Source organism: Carassius gibelio, chromosome B21 (genome assembly GCF_023724105.1).
Source record: "Carassius gibelio isolate Cgi1373 ecotype wild population from Czech Republic chromosome B21, carGib1.2-hapl.c, whole genome shotgun sequence".
NCBI classification, from domain to species: Eukaryota; Metazoa; Chordata; class Actinopteri; order Cypriniformes; family Cyprinidae; genus Carassius; species Carassius gibelio.
In genome coordinates this window covers 13,391,284-13,414,373 of record NC_068416.1, presented here as the reverse complement: position 1 = coordinate 13,414,373, position 23,090 = coordinate 13,391,284, and the positions used below count along the sequence as shown (strand labels likewise).

The 23,090-nt window shown below is 36.6% G+C and overlaps 2 protein-coding genes across 2 annotated transcripts; both read right to left on the bottom strand.

Annotated features, from left to right (window-relative positions):
* Positions 1–16,334: 16,334 nt before the first annotated feature.
* LOC127986200 (H/ACA ribonucleoprotein complex subunit 2-like protein) lies at positions 16,335–17,623 on the bottom strand. Its single transcript, XM_052588464.1, has 4 exons — positions 17,350–17,623; positions 17,134–17,203; positions 16,950–17,055; positions 16,335–16,863 (listed from the first exon to the last, which is right to left on the bottom strand). Exons 1-4 carry the CDS (start codon positions 17,498–17,500, stop codon positions 16,738–16,740), a joined length of 453 nt encoding a protein of 150 aa, XP_052444424.1. The 5' UTR covers positions 17,501–17,623; the 3' UTR covers positions 16,335–16,737.
* Positions 17,624–17,667: 44 nt separating this feature from the next.
* LOC127986199 (grpE protein homolog 2, mitochondrial) lies at positions 17,668–22,604 on the bottom strand. Its single transcript, XM_052588463.1, has 4 exons — positions 22,445–22,604; positions 20,671–20,830; positions 19,062–19,143; positions 17,668–18,972 (listed from the first exon to the last, which is right to left on the bottom strand). Exons 1-4 carry the CDS (start codon positions 22,519–22,521, stop codon positions 18,647–18,649), a joined length of 645 nt encoding a protein of 214 aa, XP_052444423.1. The 5' UTR covers positions 22,522–22,604; the 3' UTR covers positions 17,668–18,646.
* Positions 22,605–23,090: the final 486 nt, after the last annotated feature.

The following is a 23,090-nucleotide window of genomic DNA, read 5'->3' as shown; positions in this document are numbered from 1 at the left end:
ATTCATGGTTAAAGGGATAGTTCAACCAAACAGTGTTGTTTGGTGCAGTAACAAACTATTATAAATGCTTTAAGTAAAACCGTCAACTCTAAAAATAAAAATGTTGCCTCGAGAACTAATATAGGATAAGTTGAAGTACTAAAATAACTAAACCTGAAATAAGAAAAGAAAAGAAATCTAATAAAATGACAAAAGCACATAACAAAATGACAAAAAAATTAACTTAAAATGAAGAATAAGTGAACTAAAACTAAAAGCTCATTTAAAATATTAACGAATACTATATTTGTACATAATAAAATAAGTTTATCATTTATTCACATTCATGTTATTCCAAACCTGTTCTGATTTTCTTCTGTTTAACTCGAAGGGTATTTTGAAAAAAAGCACAATATTTTCTATTATTGTTATTGCATTACAGGCTTAAAACAACACAAAGAGGAGTAAATGATAAAAGGATTTAAATTTTTGGATGAGTTGTCTCTTTACCGCGGTTTCTATTGTGTATATTCTGGATTAAACTTTATATTGAAAAGTAATCATCCACTATAAATTAAAGACTGAAGCAAAATACAAGTCATGTGTACTCAATTAAAACAACTTGAAAGCCCAATTAAAACCATGAAATTAGAAAAAATTCAGTTAATTCAATGAATGTTCTCCAAGATGGCAGAGATGCAATGCACACTCATAATAATAAAGTTTCTATACGGTTCCAATGGTTCTGCAAAGAATCTTTACCATCCATGGAACCTTTTCATTCCACAAAAGGAATTTTCATATTATTCAAATGTTTTTCACACTAACAAAAAGTTTGTTATTTTAAGAACTGTTCACTGAAGGGTTCTTTGGTGAACCAAAACTGTTTTCTCTATGCTGTGAAAACCGCTCTTAGAAACTTTATGTTTAAGAGTGCATCGCAAAACTTTCACCCGTATTTCAATCCAATTTATCATTCAGTGCTTATCAAGATGTGGATGTCAACACTCGTGGCTCAGTTAAAGTGACAGAACTACCTGCTCTCTGCCAGAAGAGTAAGTGATCCATCCCACACTAAAGGAGACATGCGACGGAAGATCGTCAAAGGAACCGTTTGGCCTTAAACATGAGAAGAAACAGCCATCATTAGCAGCAGAAGAGCAAGTCGTAATTATCAGCGCTTTTGGCTGACTTATGCCCCGACATACTAAAGAAGAGGTCAGGCAGGAGAAGAGACTGCAAAATGGACAATGAATACAAATGCCTAATGTGTGAAAAGCCAAGAACACTTCAAGTTTAATGAGACAACACGTGATTGTGTCTTCAGCTGTCAACACTACCTGCAGTCTGTCATTACAGCCACTGACCCACGCTAAAAGAAAGGTGAGGGGAATACAGCCGAAGAAACCGTTAAACAACAAACCCTGATCGAGAGGAAAAGACTGGTTTGACAGCCAGAGGGACGGGGAAAAAAAAGATATATGAACAAAACTTGTTCCTCAGGGTCTCAAAGTCTTTGGTTGTAAAGAGCTACTCAGATGAAAGACAATATTCCTCACAACACATCTTTTACACATCTTTGTTGGAATCAGCCGAGCTGTGATGTAACATTCTATTATTCCGAGTATTTATTTCTTTATAAACATATCTGGTAGCTTCTGAACAGAACTTTATCGAATACTCCGGGGATAGTTCATTCTGTCATCATTTACTCACCCTCCACTTCTTCCAAACCTGTATGATAAGATATTCTGAAGGAGTTTGATAAGCAATCAGTCGAGGATAGCCAGTGACTTTCATAGTATTTGATATGTTTTCCAGCGAAAGAAATGGCACCTATTTTAGAGAATTTAAAAGCATAAATGTGAAGCGTATAATTTTATAAAAGCACTTAAGTGTGTGTGTGTGTGTGTGTGCTCTTGTTTTTGTGACATATCAGGACTCAACTCTGTATAATGACATGGTTATGACACAGTTATTACAAGGAGAGGGTGACTTATGAGGACATAACCCATGTCCCCATTTTTCAAAATGCTTATGGATCAAACAGAATTAGTTTTTTGAGAAAGTAAAAATGCACAAAGTTTCCTGTGAGGGTTAGGGATAGGTGCCGGGTTGGTGTAAGGCCATAGAATATACAGTTTCTACAGTAAAAAAAAAAAAACATTACGTCTATGGGATGTCCCCAAAATTTACAATTTTCATTCAGAAAATCAATGTCACGAATAATTTCAAAGAAATGGCAGGTGAACTGACGTTTTGTAGAACTGACTAAAATAGTTTTGTTCTTGCAAAACATACTCAACCCTTATTTACAACTTTACAATTTTTGGGCTGTAATTTTTTTACATTTGTTTTAAGGTTTTGCAGTGTTGTAGTATAACGTTTTTAAATCACGTTTATCATGCATATTAATTATGCCTTGTGGCTTCATTATTGAAAAACTGAGCATTTTAACATTTAAAGATCAGCCTCATTCACTTCCACTTCCATTGCAGTGTCTTTTTTTAAGTAAATGAGTGACAAGTGCAAATCATTTTTTGTGTTAGCCAACATCATGGCAGAAACGCTGTTAAAATTGAGCTGAACTTACTTGCTTTGACTGATTTGAATGGGGCCGGTACACTGACATTGTACATTATATCGTGCAATATACCTTACTCGTTTGTTCCCTCGGGGAGGGAATCTGCTGATTGGCATTCACTGAATAGTAGGATACAGATCCCATAGAATTTGAGATGCATACTCAGTGGTTCTTTTATTACTGCGTGTCAAGACTTGGGAGTGCAGATACTTTAAAAAGAAAGAAAATTTGAATAGTTAATTGAAGGCCGATTCAGCAAGCTGATAATTTGGACCAGTAGGTTTACATAAGTATTTTGTCCTCAGTGGTCATGAAAGAAGCCGAATAAGCAGCTAAAGAAATGCTGAGGAGGCGACCTGCTGACTAATTCCTCCCGTGGGAATCGTCTTTCAGCCCCTCTCACCGAACGGAGGGAAAGTGCCTCGTGCACGGCTTCCACCGTCTCATTTGGATGAGGAAGGCGGAAAATAAAACACTGATGTAAAATAGGAAGATCATTCCTTCAGATTAAAGAGAAGTGATTCAGCTGTTATTCACAGGTTTCAACAGGGTTTCACCTTTCAGTTCCCTGAACCAGATCCATCCTCCTACCTGCCCCGACACAATACAGAGGGGTTAAAAGTCTCAAACTGCAAAAAACCTGGGGCTTTGTCAAATTTGATGAAAAATGCACAGTGTTTGACGAATGTAAGTTCTGCTGAAGATTCTGGACTGCTTAGATCACTAATCAAACACATTTGAAAAATGTGTGCAAAATAAGAAAGATTCTTTTGCAATACATTCACAAATTAATGGTGTAATGGAATTTGTAAAGGAAAAAAATTATACATGGGCTGTATAAATAAATATGTAAATAAATTAAATAAAATAAATAAGCAAATAAAGTAATTATATACCTACATATATATAAATAGAAAAGTGCCTACTTACATTTTTACAAAAAGTTTAGATATTCTTGCTTCCATTTAGTTCATTCTAAATGTCTATGCTAATGTTTCTGCTTATTTTTCTAACAAATTTTTCACTTAAATTGATAATACTGTACAATGGATAATACAATTAATTAAACATTAAATTAAATTAAAATAAAATAAATGCACTGCTAAAGAAATAAATAAAAACCTAGTTAAATAGTTAGGCCATAAATACATTGAAGGACAGAAATGTGAAAAATTTTGCTTCCACTGAACTCATTTTGAAATCCATGTTAATACTGTTTATTTTTCGAACTTTTTTATGCTAATAATACAATTTGTAGTGAAAATAATTTAGAAAAATACTAAACTTACGATTTGTATAAAAAATAAGCGAGTGAATGAATGAATGATGCTGCCTACTGGAGTAAATGCACTATTTTAGCAGCATGAATGTGAAGATTTACGGCCCAGCGGCAGCGCATGACAAATGTCCTCAGAGTCCCTCCCTCCCTCCCTCCAGCTCTCGATTCCTCAGGTGTTTATTGTCAAAACACACGATTCACTGTCTCCTCACAACAAATTGACTCTACATTTAGATGTGTCACTTTGATCTGATTGATTGAATCTCAAAACACAGAGAGTGTGCCGTGTGTTTATAGCTGCTGTCTTCTGCTCTCATCTAGATCGGATTCGTGCCTGCGGCCTAATGTATATGTGATACTGTACTAAACGCTGTTTAAGTTGCTTAGAGTTCAATAAACCAATAAAAATGTCACTGATGTGTTTAACATTGCATATGGTGAGGCTCATGGGGTTTTACTTTTCAGCTAACAATTTTGAGTTCACAGCATGTTGTAAATGTTTAGGTATTAAATAAAACCTGAAAATAACCATTTGAGAACATTTTGTATATAGGTTCACTTGTTTAAAAAAAAAAAACTCACTGAAATGTTCTGGAAACAGAGAAAGTTTCTGGAACAATTTTATTTAGTTCCCAAATCCAAATCCCAAATCATCTGCCAAAATTTTTAATTTAATTTAATTTAATTTAATTTAATTTAATTTAATTTAATTTAATTTAATTTAATTTAATTTAATTTAATTCAAAATATATAAATACTAATAAAGATAATCACTTAGTAAATACTATATTTTTTATTATATTTATATATTCCTGTGATGGCAAAGCCAACTTCATAAAGCATTTTGATATGCTGATTTGGTATTTAAAAAAAAAAAAAAAAAAACTCGGGAACAATATGCTAAAGTTGAATGTTTTGTGATTTGCTGGGACATTTGAAACACTTTATGTTTTTAGTGAGTCCGTAATAAACATACACACACACACACACACACACACACACACACACACACACACACACACATTTAAATCCACTTAAAGTAACATTAAAAGATCTCAGTCTTGGTGTCTGAGCATAACAACAGGGACCTCATGATCACCAGGTCATCACAGATTGGCTGATAAACCTGGCATGTGCCGCTCACACACACACACACACACACACACACGCTCACACACATCTGTAGACCATAGAGACCTCGCCCTCCCTTCATACACACGTTCCTTCATCTCCATTCACACACACACAATAGCTCCAGTGCTGTCTGGCCTTGTTGAGCTGTCTCTTGTAAGTGTGCCTTCTGTTTACTGACACATGCCACATCAATGGGCCAGTGTTGTTTGTAAACACAAGGCCCGATGGGGAGATAGATGGGAACAACTTGATGAAAGATGCCCATCGGCCCCGTCAAGGGCAGGTGTGGAGAAAACCTTCTGAGCAGATGTTTCTGAGGAGATGATCACGGTCAGTGTATAAATGACAACAGTGAAAAGTGAAAGCAAATGTAAGAAATGAAGCAACAGGCTTTTTTAAATGCTGTCTGATAAACACAATTTAAACAGAAATTTGATGAACTGAAAGAAGGATTTCATTATCAAATGAATTTACACAAAGATGTTCATTTTAAAACAAATTGTTATAGCTTAGTTGAATTCAGTTTTCTGCGCCTTTATAAGAAATTATTGAAAGAGAGATGGTTAAAGGGTTTAAGGTGAATAAATAAATTATATTTATATAAGAAATGGTTTCACACTAAATAAACACATACATTACAGATATATTTTCATTTAAATACATGTGGAAAACAATCAAGTATTAATGATTCTTTAAAAAATAATATATACATATATATACATACATATATATTTATAAAGTACAGACCAAAAGTTTGGACACACCTTCTCATTCAAAGAGTTTTCTTTATTTTCATGACTATGAAAATTGTAGACTCACACTGAAGGCATCAAGGGCTATTTGACCAAGAAGGAGAGTGATGGGGTGCTGCGCCAGATGACCTGGCCTCCACAGTCACCGGACCTGAACCCAATCCAGATGGTTTAGGGGTGAGCTGGACCGCAGACAGAAGGCAAAACGGCCAACAAGTGCTAAGCATCTCTCGGGGAACTCCTTCAAGACTGTTGGAAGACCATTTCAGGTGACTACCTCTTGAAGCTCATCAAGAGAATGCCAAGAGTGTGCAAAGCAGTAATCAAAGCAAAAGGTGGCTACTTTGAAGAACCTACAATATGACATATTTTCAGTTGTTTCACACTTTTTTGTTATGTATATAATTCCATATATAATTCCACATGTGTTAATTCATAGTTTTGATGCCTTCAGTGTGAATCTACAATTTTCATAGTCATGAAAATAAAGAAAACTCTTTGAATGAGAAGGTGTGTCCAAACTTTTGGTCTGTACTAATATATATATATACAAAATTTAATTGAGAATGTTAATGTTTCTAAAATCAATTATGCTCATCAAGGTGGTATTTATTTTAGTGTAAAATAACTATTGTTATTTAATTTTAATGTATTTTAAAATGTAATTTATTCCCGTGTTGACAAAAAGGGCATTCATTACTCCAGTATTCAGTGTCAGAATGGCAATTGCATAAAATAGATTGTTTTGTAACCTTATAAAATGTCTTCACTGTCACTTTTGATCTGTTAAATGCATTCTTGCTGAATAAAAGTGGTGTTAGTGTTTTTCAAAAAAAAAAAGATTTTGCTGACCCCAAACCTTTGAACACTATACATAATCAACTGAAATACAGTAATAAGAATGAATAAAACACGTTAAAATAAATTCATTATAGAAATGCTCTCATTATTTCTCTTCAATCATATTTGCGAGTACATCTCAGTCACATGAAGTGATATTCACTGTTCTGAGTGTTTGTGAATGAGTGCGGGGTTGGGCTGTACATATTCAGTGAGCTTTTCTGGTTTCTATTGCTCATCCATTATCTGAAATGGTTTCTGTCACATCTACACGGTTGCTTGTTGTTCCTTATTCTGAGCAAAATCGCAGAAACCACCCAGTAATTCTTGGAAAATGTCATGTTTATTGATGAGCACACTTCCAGATTCAGTTACAGCTCATGTCTGTGCAAAACTGTTACATTCACCATGACGGTTTTCACGTGTCACAGCAAACCAATGCATGAGTTGCCTAAGGACACTGTGCAGTGTGTGTGTGTGTGTGTGTGTGTGCTTGATTTAGTATAAAGACTGGCAATTCTCACAGATATAAACTTTGTCTGACATGGCTAGTATTCCAGATTCTCTTATACAGTAATTAAAGTGGCAATTTGCATGTAATTATGGAGGGAAAATTGGTGCTGGAATGAAATCAGGAATGGGGAATTATAATCTTAATTGTCTGTCTAGCTTCACTGAACTCCTGCCAAAGAAGACAGCATTCTGGGGATTAAGACCACCTGAAGGAAATTATTAAAATTATAATATCAAAAATGCAATTCAAACTTAAAAACGTTATGCATTCAAATAATATATACATATTAAAAAACAAAAAGTTAACTTCTTTTATTTATTTATTGTCAACTTGTGGCACAAATGCAATCAGCAGTCTTGCTTTTAAAGAATTTCCTTCATGTTGCCTTGTTGCTGTTTTAATTTAACTTTTTTTACATTTTAAAGTTCCATGTGGTAGCTTTTTATTTTCACCTTTTATACGCTTAATACGTTTATTTATTCATTCATTCATTTAATTTTCACCTGATTTATGCCATAAACATTCATACACTCTTTACAAATCATACTATTTCATAGCAAAACTCCATAAATTACCAAAGCTATAAAAAAAAAAAAAAACAGATGAGCAGATTTTTTACACAATTTTTTTTAATGCAAAAACATTAAGCATCATAAGGGTTTCTAAAATGAGGAACAAGCTGGTTACATGCAAAGTCAACATAAAAATAAATTCAAGGAAGGAAAAGTGCAAGCGAAACTATACAGAGAGCTCTTTCTTAGCGCAGATCATTGTGTAGGTAGTGAATTGAACATCAGTCCTAGATTACATTAGATATGAAGTAAAAACCACTGACTGTGGCACATGTCCTGCCCCAGCATGCCTCATTTTCGTTGATGGCTTGTCGGACCCCTATAACCCAGCTCTCTACCCCCATAGATCAGCACCAGTCCCACGGGTTTCCTTCAGGACGCCTGAGAGAGGCCGGGTACGAAAACAACCCACACTCTCACACCTTCAGACGCTTTTGGCGACTTTCGTGGAGAATCCCGGCTTGTCATCGTCTGGCCAGAATATTAGGTCTATCCAAAGCCAACAGATTTGTCTCAGTATCATTAGATATTCACACCCAAGTACAAAATCAGAAGAATTATGCAAACTCCCTCTATTGAAGCGCAAGGACTATTATTCAGATCTCCTAACTGTCTATGAAATGCGACACTGGAATATGTGCCGGAGAAACGTATTATTTCCAAGCACCAGTCCAAATGATTCCTAACTGGGGTCTTTACAAGTCTGTACAGGTGGACATGCAAACGTCTCATTTCCATACTTTCAGATCTTCAAGTCATAAAGTACATCAAGAACCTGGAGTTACAGCTAAACTGGATCTCAGACATGCATCTACATCCGTTAATGCTGTATTTTCCCTCCTAATGGAGGACTGGGGTCTTCTGTTAAAGCCTGTGGCTACAGACGCAAGAGTGTGATAAATCAGAGCATCACTTTCTCTACCCATCTGTCATTCGGAGGCACCACCTACTCGGCTGGCCGCTTGCCATTGGCCTAACTTCCAAAACCATAAAACTCTATAAAAGACATGCCGCTTAATATTTAAAAGAGGGGAGCTGCGCTTTGCATGTCTGTGGGAAGTATTTCCATAAAACCCCACTCATTTATTAGAGGAGTGGCTTGAAAGTTTTATACAGAACCAGTAATGAGGGTGTTGGAATAGAATGACATGAATTTGTTTTATATCACTCTTGGGACATTCTGTATCGTACAGGGAGCTTCTGCACGCGTCACACAGATGCTTGTCACTTGCGGTTTCTCATTTGTCACCGGTGGCTTTCTCTCGTTCGACCCGTTAGATCTGAGCGCTGATCTCCAAATGGGCGGGTGTATGGTGCACTCAAGTGTGAGCTGGATGACAGGGCTGACAGGAGTTTATGAACTGCAAAGCTGTCAGAGGTGGAGAACATGCCTTCACAAGCCCCGGGTCGCCCCAAGGCTGTCCTGATGGCACACTGACACCCCAATAACCCGAAACACGCACACACACACACACTCACGCAAACAAAGGCTTTGGGACATGAGCAAAAATGTCACTGTTATGCAAATGGGGGTCAAGCTGCTGCTTTTAAGAGTTGGAGATCTTAAGCCTGACATGACATCTTGGTGCTCTAAACCATATGCTTCGAATCACTCAAGCATTATAATTCACTCCCCTCTGATCTTTCTATTATATGTCCATCTCTCTTCTCTTTTCATTTAAATATTTTGGCCTCTATAATGAACAATTAAACATGAATGATAACCCATACCCGTAAGCAGGGGGAGATTCGGGTGGTTAGAACGAACCCACCCTCACTGACAAAGGTCCAGAATTTAAGTCGTTTTTTTTTTTCATGTGCTTATTGTCAGCATAGTTTTAATCAATGCTTGGGACAAATATGGTTGCAGTTTCAATTAATATGATTATTGAAGCTGGGCGATTGTGTGAAGGCCGCGCGTGCAGTTCAGAGAGAGTTCTTCTCGCAATACACTTTTCAAAGCAACGGTGAAGAAGCATCGGCTCTGAATTATGTGGGGGGGGGTGTTTTTTTATTTTTTTATTTTAAAAAAATTATAATAATAAAACATGGTGGGAAATACAATATTTTTGTGATTGGCCAATACCGGCAGACTGGAGCCAATAGAAATGCTTCTCCTTCCGTGCGTGTCTTATTCCTCTGAGAACTTCAAAGCAGACCGCTTAAGGTAAATGATCTGGAATGATTAATTGATTTACGATGCTAATGCATTCACCGTGAGACACACACAATTGACACTTTCCACACGCTCTTACGCCACACATCCAATTTCTCACGCACAGTAAAATCGCAAAGCAAAGAGGACAAGACAGAGCAAAATAATCTCAGCTCTCAGATTCTGTCAGTTTTATTACAAAATTCAAGCAATAGCTAAGTTTTGGTGCTTGTAAATGTGACGTGACAGATCCCTATAGTGGCATGTGAACCGATCATCTCTAGCTAATAGTAAATAAACACGAATGAACAATAAACAAATTTTTTCGATGCACAAAGAGTTCAATAAAACTGCTGGAGAACAATTATATCACATAACATTTATCTTGGGAAAGCCATTTAATTACCATGTAGCACGTTAGTTGGCAAGAAAAAGAGAGCATATTTAGCTAATTATCTGTAGGCCTACCATATTACATATTTATTATATTTTTACTTATATCATTATGTACAGTTGTTATTATAATAATAAAAGCTATATATTTAATTTGAGTTATATGTAACCTAAAAATTACTAACAGCTGATAGGGTTGATTAGGTGATTTTTGAATTTTTTTTTTTTTTTTTTGTCCAGAGAAAAATGAATGCCTATATCTTGTGAAGACTACCTAATATTTATCCAAATGAGTCAATATTGAATCAAATCACAAGCACTGAACTGAAATCATAAAATTTGTCAAGCACAAAGAACGTGGCTAACCAGAAATTGTACCATGTAAACAATATAACAATTACTGTATTTTCTGGACTATAAGTCACACTTTTTTTCATAGTTTGGCTGGTTCTGCGACTTACAGTCAGGTGCGACTTATCAAAATTAATTTGACATGAACAAAGAGAAAACATTCTCCAGCCGCGAGAGGGCGCTCTATGCTGCTCAGTGCTCCTGTAGTCTACGTACATTGAAAACATAGAGCACCCTCTCGCGGCTGGAGACGGTAATGTTTTCTGTTGGTTTTTGGTTCAAAATAAATGCGACTTATAGTCCAGTGCTACTTATATATGTTTTTTTCCTCGTCATGATGTATTTTTGGACTGATGCTAATTATACTTAGGTGCGACTTATAGTCCGAAAAATACGGTAAACATGTTGTTACTAAACCTAATACAGTTCTGCTTAGTTAGTAAAATGTTTAGATTTTTTTTTACACAAATCTATCTGAAGTTGGATGTACATACATCTAATGAATGAAATTGAAGTGTTTAGTCATTGACAAAGCTTTAAAAAAATTTATATTTATATTATATTTTTTATGTCAGGCGGTACAATCAAGTAGTGAGTATGGGGCGAAAAGAGCAGGAGAGACGGAAGAGAAAGCAGGCAGCAGCATCATTGTCGCAGATTGTTGAACTTATGTTAAAAAAAACTGGCAAACAGGGTAAGGTTGTTATATTTACTACATAACCTATAACATTGGATAGCTAACAGTCGTCAACCCCACTGGAGCAGAAGGTAGCTGAGGTTGTTCCTGATATAGTTACAGTGAAGATCTATAAACCACAAAATTATAAAAAACACCAAATATTTTTAATTTATGTTATAGGCTAGGCTAAACTGCTTCTAATCATACATATAAATCATGTGAAACTATGATTGTTGTTTTGTTATTAATATATATTTTTTTCTTTTAAAGACTTTGTCTTCCAAAAAGTATGAAGCCAACTGTTACTGGATAACAGGAACATATAACTTTGCAAGTAAACTATACAAGTGTATTTCAGATAATGAAACGGTTGGATTCACTTTATACTACATCACTGACCAATGCATTTACTGTATATTTACAGATATTTAAATATTTTAGGTGCATTAAAAAGCGTGCTCGTTAAAATACCAGCAGATAAACTAATCCAGCACAAATTAGTGCATAAAAGGTTACCAAAATGAAGTATTTGAACCTCATGATTAAATACAAAAGGTGGAGAAAAACTACAAAAAGGTCCACTTTTTGAAAAAAAAACCCTTTCAATAGGCTGGCTACAAACCTGTAACCCTAGTTTTCTATGCAAACACTTTGACTTAAACTGAGCGGTTCGACCTTTTTTCACAAAACCCATATGATCAGTCCCTGAGATATTCGGTGTTAACTTTTGAATAAACATAATAAATTCATCTTAGTCACAAAATTGTAACACTGCTCTTTTATATATTTTCTTTAGTAATTAGTAAAATTATACATAAAATAAATTAAATATAAATAGTATTTAATATTTTACAGTACTATGTATATTAATTATAATTTGGTTATATAATATATTAATAAAAATTACAATTAAAACTCTATTAAAATACTACATGACATACGTAATATAATTTATATTAAATCAGTTGGAAATATACATTTTATAAATACATTTTATATATATAAATGTACTTTATATATTTTAATTTATCATGTAAATATAATACAATAATTTTTTTTTTTAAGATAGATATTTCTATCTTTTAAATATTTTATAATTTAAATAATAATAATAATAATTATTTCATTAATATTCTACAAACTGAATCAAAAGTGATTTCGAACAGTTTTCAACATTGATAATAAGAAGAAATGTTTCTAGGTCAAGGTGCAAATTATTAAGCTTTGCCATCACAAAATATCACAAGAGATAATATTTCATAATATTCCTGATTCATTTTTTAACAAGTGAATGCAGCTTTAACGAGTGTCAGAGACTAAATTCTTAACAATCCCAAACATTTTGAAAGGTAGTGCAAATAGAATTTCATTTGGAAACTAAATATTAAATTATAACTGAAACTGGAAATGGAATTTCTATCCCAAGGCAGAAAAATGTATGAAGTTTCTCCACTCTCTCTACGGTGGACCATTACTCTTGTCTGTCACTCCTCGGTTGAAGGAGTCAGTGGGTGCAGGCGGTCGGAGGGTTTACCTGCCTCATGCCCCAGGCTCAGAATTATTGCTCAACAGAATACGATGAAATCAGTAAATCTCCTGCTACACCTGCTTTATCACCAGCACCTGTCGGGAATAGAAACTGTCCCAGACTTTAGAGAGGGGAAGGAAAGATGGGCCGCATAAGCACAGAATTGGAGTTCCAGTAATGCTACAGTTGTACACACAACAGTGAGTCCGACGTGTTGATTAATAAGAATGATATAAGACATGAACCGTTATAGCTGGCAGGGTGAAGCAGAGTGAAGTGGGTGAGAGGTGAGGGGGTGTCACGGTGGCGCGTGCTGGTGTTCGAGAGGGGACGGCAGGCGGCAGGTGCATTGTTGACACCCTAAACATGTGCGAGGACAGTGCCAAGCCCTGGAAAAGTCATTTAGGCTAAGATACTGAGAAAAGTAGATGAGCCGAGACCTGCAGTCTCCTGCATTTCCATTTCAAACAGCCAACTTTGTACGTTAAACATGTCAACAGAGAAATGATAGAAGAAAAAAAATGTGCGAAGATTTATGAGATTAAGATAAAAAGAAATGATAGACAAGGGTATGAAATAAAACAAATGTACTTTGGGTTTCTCTGTCTTTCAGTTATTGTTGTCTCATAAAAGGCCAACAATAACATTGCCTTTTTTCTGTGCTGTGTAATAGCTGGACAGTAGAGGTTAAATTAAACTCAAAATCTAGAATTAAATGCACAATCATGCGAACATCTTAATGTATGTAACAAAGTTCATAGTGGGAAGAAGGAAGTGACAAGGGTTGGCGTTAGGAGAATCGGTTAATTTTATTCACAACTTCACAAAACAAAAGTAGCGCATCCAGTCAATCACAAAACGTTAAAGGCACAGCTTCAATTCTCCCAGTTCTGTCTCTCCGAGCAGAGCAGTGTCTGAGTCTCCGTCCCGTCTCTCTCTGCCACCATATTCTCCAGCCTCTGTTTTAACCGCTCTCTTCGGGCCAATTACTGCAACCAGACACAGGTGTTCATCATTTTGCACTTAAACCACTTACAGTTGAATGGTCAGGTCCAGTGGTCCCACTGTGCTGATTTCTTTGGCAACCGCGTGCTGAACTGTTCCAGCACCACATGATCGATGATTTGGTCGACACCGCTACCCCCGGCCATCAGCCATTTGTGGCACTTGGCCATCAGCCACTTGTGGCTTCTGGATCATCCTGTGAGCCTGACTTATTCCACGCCATGTGGGCTGGCAGGGCCGGGGCAGATGGACTTCCTCCGGCCCGAACCTCCCGGTCGATCCAGCTCCAGAACAGCTCATGATCCTCTTGCTGCATCTGGACAAGGGCCTGGAACCGACCGTCCAGCAGTGACCAGGACAACTAGATGAGCCCCCTGCACAATCTAACATTGCTGCAGCATGGGTCAACCTGCTGGATTGTCTGGCCTGAGGAAAACTGGCCCCCAACTAAGCCTGGTTTCTCCCAATGATTTTTTCTCCAATTTTGGCTCCTTGCCGCTGTCGCCTCAAGCTTGCTTAGATGGGGACACTTCATTTCCTGCGATATCGTCGACTTAAGCGCACAGATACTTTTTAAACTGAACTGAGCTGGACAATGACATCACTGAATTCAATGATGAACTGTCTTTAACAGAAAATTGAGTGTTTACTAATGTTCTTTTACATTGACACACATTCTGATCATTTAAAGCTGCTTTGACACAATCTGTATTGTTAAAAGCGCTATATAAATAAAGGTGATTTTGACTATGACATTCAAATTTGTGTTTGTTTGTTTGTTTTTGTTTTTCCAGCAGGGCAATCCAAATCTAAAATCTTAATGACATTTCATCTTGTTTTGTTTTGCTCTCAATGACATTCTGCTTAGATATGGCTGACTACATATATAGAAATGTAACAGCTCACCTCTCCTCAGCATCTCACATGACTTGCGAAACCGTTTGTGCCCATTATACAATGCGTTTTGTGCTGAAGTTTAATACTTATGCCAGGTTTGTTCAAACTGTAAGAGTAAAACTTACCTCAGCAAGAACCCTTAATTAGTGGAAGTACAATGCAAGCAATATCTGTACTTAAAAAAAGAATTAATTACTTGAATTTAATTTTCCATTCCTTTGTGTTGTTTATCCTCCAGTGCCCATATTAAACACTGACCACACTCTGAAGTGTGTACACTGAAACATGGCTGAACTCTAAAGCTTGTTTGGTAAACTCATGGCACTGGCTGTGTCACCATCCCCCTGGACACAGGTGACTCACGTCAGACCCCGTCACGCTGTTGGGAGTAAATACGGCAAACACATGGCTCACAGGAAGGACATATGCATGTCCTTGTCACATTTTATCTCTACTAATCCAGTTTCTTTGCCGCTAAGATCTGTATCCATTAAGAACGAATATGCAGTTCAGTAGTTAAAGCCTGTGTCCGATTACACAATTTCTATAAACATCAGTGTGTATCCCAGGCACCAAAACATTTCTAAAAATCCAATCCGAATGAATTAGCATTTACCACAATCTGTGTTGTTTATCGTTGTTCTTCCAGCATATACGTTCCTCCAAGTGTCTCCTCAGACCTGGTGGACTAATTGTGCACCTGGTCCCTCAAAAGACAAGAAAAACGTATAATCCAATACAATGATGAAATGTAAAGGAGAAGAAGCTGTATTATCCGTGTCGTCCATGCTTGGAGTGTTTATTTGTCTTCATCATGGAAGCATTGGCGGTTGTCTGAAGCGTCAACCATCCAGTTCTCAGGTTTTGACAAACTGAGGGACTCAAACCACTCTCTTGTGCTTTTATACATGATTAGGGAGTAATAAGTGCCAAAAAAAAAACAACAAACATCATGGGAGTAAGAGCATTTCAGTATTAAATATTTAAGATGTCAACACAGCCTGAAGAAGCAGCAGGACTCTGGTCCTAGAGAGACGAAAGAGACAAGCAGTGGAGTCTGTTTATCAGTTTCAACACCTAACACACACCGTGTTGATTCACCAAACACAGATTCTCTACTCTACTTACGACCATATTCTATTACAGTCATGAGCTGTAAACAAATGAGCTTGTTGAGGTATGTCTATTATGTCATGATACAATATAGAGCATACAAACAATGAACTTCAGTGAGGAGTGTGTGAAGGGGTTGGTGGATGCTAGAAGTAACCTCGAATGGAAGGAGTTTCTGGAAGGACTATACCGCCATCACGTGGATTGTTGGTAAAACCACTGTTATGTAGAGCTTTCTTGTACATTATTTTGCCAAACAACGTTTCAATTCATTACTCAGCCGAATTTATGTTCTACTTTATGGGAAGATTATTCACGTTTCCATAAGAGGAAAACAATGCCTCTACAATTTAAAGTAGGCATTATATGTACATAAAGGAAAAAGACAGACAGACAAGACAGATAGATACATAGAATTCTATGCAGAGTGCATTCTAATTTGTGCATTTTATATTTTTCCAAATTCATAGCACTGTATTTTAAAATTAAACATGCCCAACTTTATGAAGAGAAATTGCAAAACCAGTTAAATCAGGACCAAAGAAACCAGATGATGTGAGACGGTACAAAAAAAAGATACGTTTATTTTGACATCTCTTGGAGCTCTCTGGGGTCCACTGTCCCAAAGCAGTTATGAAAAATGAAAAGCAAATCAATCAATACATGAAGCATAACAAAGATCAAGAGTGTCAAAAATTGAGAACCACAACAGGCTGAACAAACAGCTCCATCCACTGTCCATTGACATGAACTTTACACAACATCACAATAACTTCTATTATAATGTGCTTCTTTCTGCATATGAAGTCCACAAAGAATCCAGAATTGGTTTCAGTCTCTAAATGATATGACAGATGCACTGGTGAACATGAACACAATGCAAAGTCACTCACAGCCATTCTAACTTGATTTGATATATTCACTCATTCTTTTAAAAATTCAAATAAAACATTCAAGTGTCCTCAGATTGGTTTGGGCAGGGACGTGACTTCCTCCAGGCACTCGTCATAGGCTTCTTTATATTCATCATGAGGTTTGATCAGGATGACACAGGTGGGACGCTTTGATCCAGCGGATGAGCCCAAATCCTGCCGGAAGAGAAAACAAACACGAGTATTTTAACACTTTACTGTATTTGATTTAGAAATATTGTATGGAGTTCTGATGAACTTACCACTTTAGATGGCACGTAAGCATAGGGCAGGTTTCTGTCTTCACACATGATTGGTAAGTGACAGTACACTTCGATGGGGAGAGTGTCTCCAGCAAACACCACAATACTACAAGCAACAGAAAACAACGTGTTCAAATAAACATTCGTGTGGACTGAAACATGAGGAAAAGAAACCTCGCCTTACCCCTTCTCTCCTTTGTTGATAAATTTCTGGACTTCTTTTACTCCTCGTCGGATCTGTTTGTTTTTAGCCGCTTTGTAAAATAATGAAGAGCATTTATAATGAATATCTGACTGTAACCACGTGGCTGTTTCTTTAACGATAAAACGGTCATATTTTATTAAGATTCAAATATTGTATAGCCAAGTTACAGAAAATAGTTTTTTGAAACACATTTACCTTTTTTGACGCACTTGTAGATCTTTTTGCTTAATTTACGCGATGCAAGCGGGTTTGCGATTGGGTTTACATTAGCTATTAATTCTTGGTAGGATTTCTCGGTTCCCCCGGTCTCCTCTTCGACACCTTTCTCCTTCTTTACCTTCGTCATGTTTCGTAACAATATAATGTGAAACAAACTTTAGAGTTTAACTTGAGCGCGATTTTTCTATTGCTGAAGAACACACGTGCAGAAACTCTTAACGGTACTTCCGGTATTTTTTCCCTATTTCGCGGCACGAACAGAGCGCAACATTTGCAAACACTGACCCCTTGTGCACAGAATGAACAAATTGTGAGATTTTATTCAGCCATAACATCTGCCTTGCACACATACACTCGAAACGAATCGTCTGAAACATTTACAAAGAATACTTCTGTAAAAACCTTAAAGAAAATAGCTTACAGTTTTCTTCTCAACTACAAAAAAAAAAAAAAAAAAAAACAGGGAAACCTATTACAAATCAAATAAATACATATAAATACTTTTTATGTTCATTATATCTCCCAAATAACATTCAGTTCAATTCCACTTTGGATACATGTAAATCTTATGTGCATTCCTCCCCTCAAAGAGAAATCTCTTAGCATTAGTTTTGGGTACTGGTGGCCTATAAAACTTGACATTTCACAACAGACAGACTTTCTGGTAACGTTAAAATAACACTATGCATTAACATTAGTTTAATGTTAAAACGAATTAATATGAAGTAGTAGTATTCTTAAATTAACATTAATCAAGACCAGGGAATGCTGTAAACATGGCTGTTCATTGTTAAATCATGATACCTACTTCATTAACTAGTGTTAAACATGTAGAATCTCATTATAAAGTGTTACTTTCGTATAAAAGTCATTACTGCTTTATCCCTTAAGCTCCGAAACTAATAATCACTCACACGAACCACCATGACAAAGGTGTAAAGTGCATTTTCGGGGGCATTTTGACACTACGATTCCTATTACACCACAAATAGTTCCTTTAACACATAAAAGAAAATAACGACTCTTTCCAAACAAAAAACGGGCATTGGACATTCTGTAAATCCGGGGTTCAAAACAAAAAAAAAAGTGACAAAAAAGCCTGATTAATGTGTAGATTACACATTAGGGAAAAAAAAAATTATAAATACATATAAATAACCATTACTTCAAAGAGTAAGTCAAACATGTAGTTGTCTAGAGATGTAAGAACAATACATATTAAGAGAGAGAGTGTAAAAAAACCTAAGCATGAGAGGACTGAACTAAGGTCCTGTCACTGCTCCTGTGTCTTCACAGCGATGCCCACGAGGGCATGACGGATGGTACGTCCGTGCAGCATGTAACCGTCTTGTTTCACCACAGCTATGGAGCCGGGCTCCACTCCCTCTGCTGGAGTATGACAGACTATTTCATGCTGATAGGGGTCATAGGTGGACCCCACAGGCCTCATCTTCTCCAGTCCATGCTTGGTAAAGATGTCCTGCAGCCGTCCCTGTATGTGTGCCATGTATTGTGTCAGCTGCTGTACTCCATCTCCCTCCTCAACCTTCTCCAACAGGTCTGCCACCTCCACAATGTCACGGCAGAAACTCTGAATCCCTATAGGAGGAGCGTAATGCTTCATGTAACGCTGCTTTGATAATGCAATGCGAACAGCTATAATGTGTAGCTAAATTAAAGTAGGTTACCAAATAGTTTGGCGTCCTCAACATATTTCTGTGTTCTTCTTCTGACACTGTCGGAGTCAGCGAGGGCTCGTTTGTATCTCTCCTGTGAAAAGAACAAAACGGGATTAATAATTACCATGAGAAAAAAAAAAGGACAACCAAATTACAAATATAACACTGATTATAACAATTGGCCATTATTATAGAAATTAAAGGGGTAGAACACAAATTAAGATATTTTTGATGGAATCTGAGAGCTTTCTGATCCTCCATAGACAGCAAGCATCCTTACATGATCAAGGTCTAGAACATAGTAAAGACATCATTAAAATTACCTGTGTGACATCAGTGGTTCTTACAGTGGACAACTTAGCTCCTCTGAAAAATGGATACGTGGATACGGATCCATTGTTTATGCTTTGATCTGAATGTAAACAGCGTGTCTGCATACAGTGCAGCTGACACAGAACAGCATATGTTGTTTTTGTATGTGATACTCTCCAAAATGGCGCTAAAGGGTGATGTGGAGGAGACGGATTGTTGAATAAAGTCTTTATTTTTGTTTTTTTGATGCACAAAGTATTCTTAAAGCTTCGTAAAATTTTGGTTGAACCACTGATGTCACATGGATTATTTTAACTATGTCTTTACTATGTTTCTGGACCTTGATCACGTTAGGATCCTTGCTGACTTCGAAGGATCAGAGAGCTCATCAAAAATATCTTAATTTGTATTCCGAAGATGAACTTACAACAACATGAGGGTAAGTAAATAATGACAGAATTTTCATTTTTGGGTGATTAAACCTGTGTAATCACAAAGTATATGTGTACGATGCATACTTAATATTCACCAAAACGGTGCACTACCAATAAATCAATGAAATTGACCATTGAAAGTGATCTCTAAATGACCAAATACTGACCGGGTCAATGTAGCAGTTGATACTTATCCCTTATTAATGCTGCATCTACTCCAGAAGGCCATATAAACATATAAAAAATCTAAATGAGTGTTGTTGTGATTTTTCTTCCCCCCAATAAATGTGTTTGGTTTATTACAAAGCTACTATAGCTTACAAATAGCCTTTTTCCACCAGAACAGTCCAAGTTCTGAAGTCAGAGTCTGTTCTTGGCTTGAGGAAGGAATGATGATGCAATGCTGGTAACGTGTTGTTTACCTGACTATAACCAGTCAAAAAACAAACAGTGCTTGTCCTGCTGTGTGTGCGGGCAGTTCAGCACTTCTGTTTTAATGTTCCCAGTACTTGAAGTGATTCTAGCATACTGGCAGATTGCGTAAACTGCTGGTACTCTTATCTGTTCTTTTTGAAGATAAATTGAAACTGAAGGTACAAATTCATCATTTGCTCTTTCGCACGTCTCGCACATAGTGAAATAGCGCCATCATTATTACATTGCTCAACAAGAATGCCATAGGCAGTACTTGCATTTCTCCACCCACCAGCAAATGTATAGGGCTTGAGTTGAAACTATCTTTCCAGCCCAGAACCCCGCTTTCGCCAGTGGAAATGCACAGAGTGGTTTGAGAACAGACACAGGCTGGAAACCCACAGTGGAACCCTGTTGGTGATGGACACGAGATAAAACGGTCCCAAATGCAAACTTACTGTGAGGTCGTGAACCTGCTCTTCTAGTTTTCTAGCTCTCGTCTCTAAGGTCCTGATATGTGTCACAGAGTGACTGTGGTCATCATCTCCATCGTCACCATGGCAGTCATCACCAGCACTATGATGTTCGGCTGCAGTGCTGAAGAGGCCTACGACGGACCTGGAGGAACCAAAAAACTACTGTCAAAAGCTCAGTGTGATCAATGAGATTATTAAACAGCTGATTAAACTGTTACAACATTCCACAAGTAATTTACATAACTCAAATTCAACAATTAACATCTTGTGAAGTAAAAAGAATCTTATTCATCATTAAGGCATTTTAGCTTTAAACCTTCTGGCCAAAATGCAAGTCTATAATCCATAATAAATGCATTCTCCAATGAAAGTTAATCCCATTTTGACCTCTCACATCAAAATCCACCAATAACATGCGTTTACATGTAAACAGCTCTTAATCTGTGCATTTTTCACTCCTGATTCAGAGGATTTTTTTTTATGTGTAGCTTTTTGCTTCACAACTGATGAACAGGAGTCATGTGGATTATTATTGTTTTGTTGTATTGTTTTGTTATCTGTCTGGACTCACATAATTAATATTACACCAACAGTGTATATATATATAAAATAAAAATAAAAACACCTGATTTGATCCTGATTTATTTTTATATTTTCAAAGCTTTAGTACTTCACACTTGCTGTTAATATAAAATTAGATATAAAATGCTGATCGAGACAAAAGCCATCCTAAAATACTACAGTACTTGTAATTCCTTCACAAATTATTCAGAATTTAATAATTTGCTGCCTCGTTTTAGTTTTATCATAACCAAGTGAATGAATTAGCACATGTTTACAATTTACCTAAAACAAGCAAACATATTACTAAACCATGGGATTTATTAATTTGTGGCTGTATAATCTTTTCATGTGCGGCCACACACGTTTTATTCTACACAAAAAGTGTTAATAAATATTACATACATAAATCAATTTAGAAGTAATAAAAACTATTTGAGTTGCCCACTATATCCCAATCAAGAACTCTTAAAATTTTAATGATTATTAATGTGGGTTAAATCTGATCCAAATGATCACAGATGGCTGCAGTTTCGTGGGACACATGGGGGGTTAATTTGACCCGTTTACATCGGTATGTGCCCCGAACAAAGAGAATCCACAGGAACGCAATAAAAGCCATTCATCATCACGAATAATTACACGCTTAGTCCGTTAAACATGTAACGTTAACCTTACAGTTGTTAACAGGATTGAGGAGTTAAATAACGGAAAGTAAAGTTTTGAAAACAAGAAACAACCCCTTAAATGGAAGAAAATACACCAGAGGGCTTGTCAATGTACTTTGATATCGGATACTGTTTTAATACAGGTTGTAAATAGTATTGTTACATTTAATAGCCCGTAACTACGAAAAGACGAAACATTAAAGCAAAACACAGGTGTGATATTAAAGCTGACAGATGTGATTGATGGACAATATTGCTTAACAATTTTAAACGCGATGTAAAGTACCAAACGACAGACGGTCGACGTGTTCGTCGTTCTGAACAATTTAACTCGTCTGGGTGGTGTTTATTGGTTAGATTGAGGTTTGAGTCCCTCTAAACCGTTAACTCGCTCTCTAGCCAGTTAGCAGCGACGCTAACCCCACAACACTTTAAACGGTTAAAATGGTGACAGTGTTAACAAAACCCTGTTTTTCTCTGATTATTAGCATATATGTCTGAATATTACGCTATAAATCTGGCTTTACCTGTTGACTGCACTTGGCGTTAACCTGCACAAATCGACGGGGTATCTTCTCGTTACGGACAGAAAGCGCACGGCCATTTCCTCAGTAGCTTGTGTGGTCGGGAGGGAGCGCGTGACCTGCTCTACGAGTCACTGCTTCGAATCACTGAGTCGATTCACTAAAACGACTCTGAATCTCGCCTTAACTCCTTCTGCAAAGAATTCAAATTCTGCATATACTGCGAATGTATTTTTCTTTATAAAACCATCAGTTTAGACGGGTGTTTTTGTTCTTCTGTTCTGTATTTTATTGATTGAGCGTTTGAGTAAAGTCGATAATCTGCTTCGGTGGCTGTAAAGCTTTTGTGCCTCAGGCAAGGACCACCCAGCTAGACTCTCAGCCTGCTTAAAGACCCCCTAATATAAATGTTAACTATATTTGTATAACAATAATTACTAACATTGACAAAAAAAAAAAAACGAAAGAAAAAAAACAATACTTAACATAATTCACCTTGAGAAATAAATGTGAATATTTTTTTGAATGAAAACTCCTCCCTGCATGAACCTATAGGGTCTATAGACCACCTGTTGAAAATCCTAGATCTGACTGATATATTATTGATTATTATATATTAATTAATGCTGGTAATTCAATTAATTTTTCC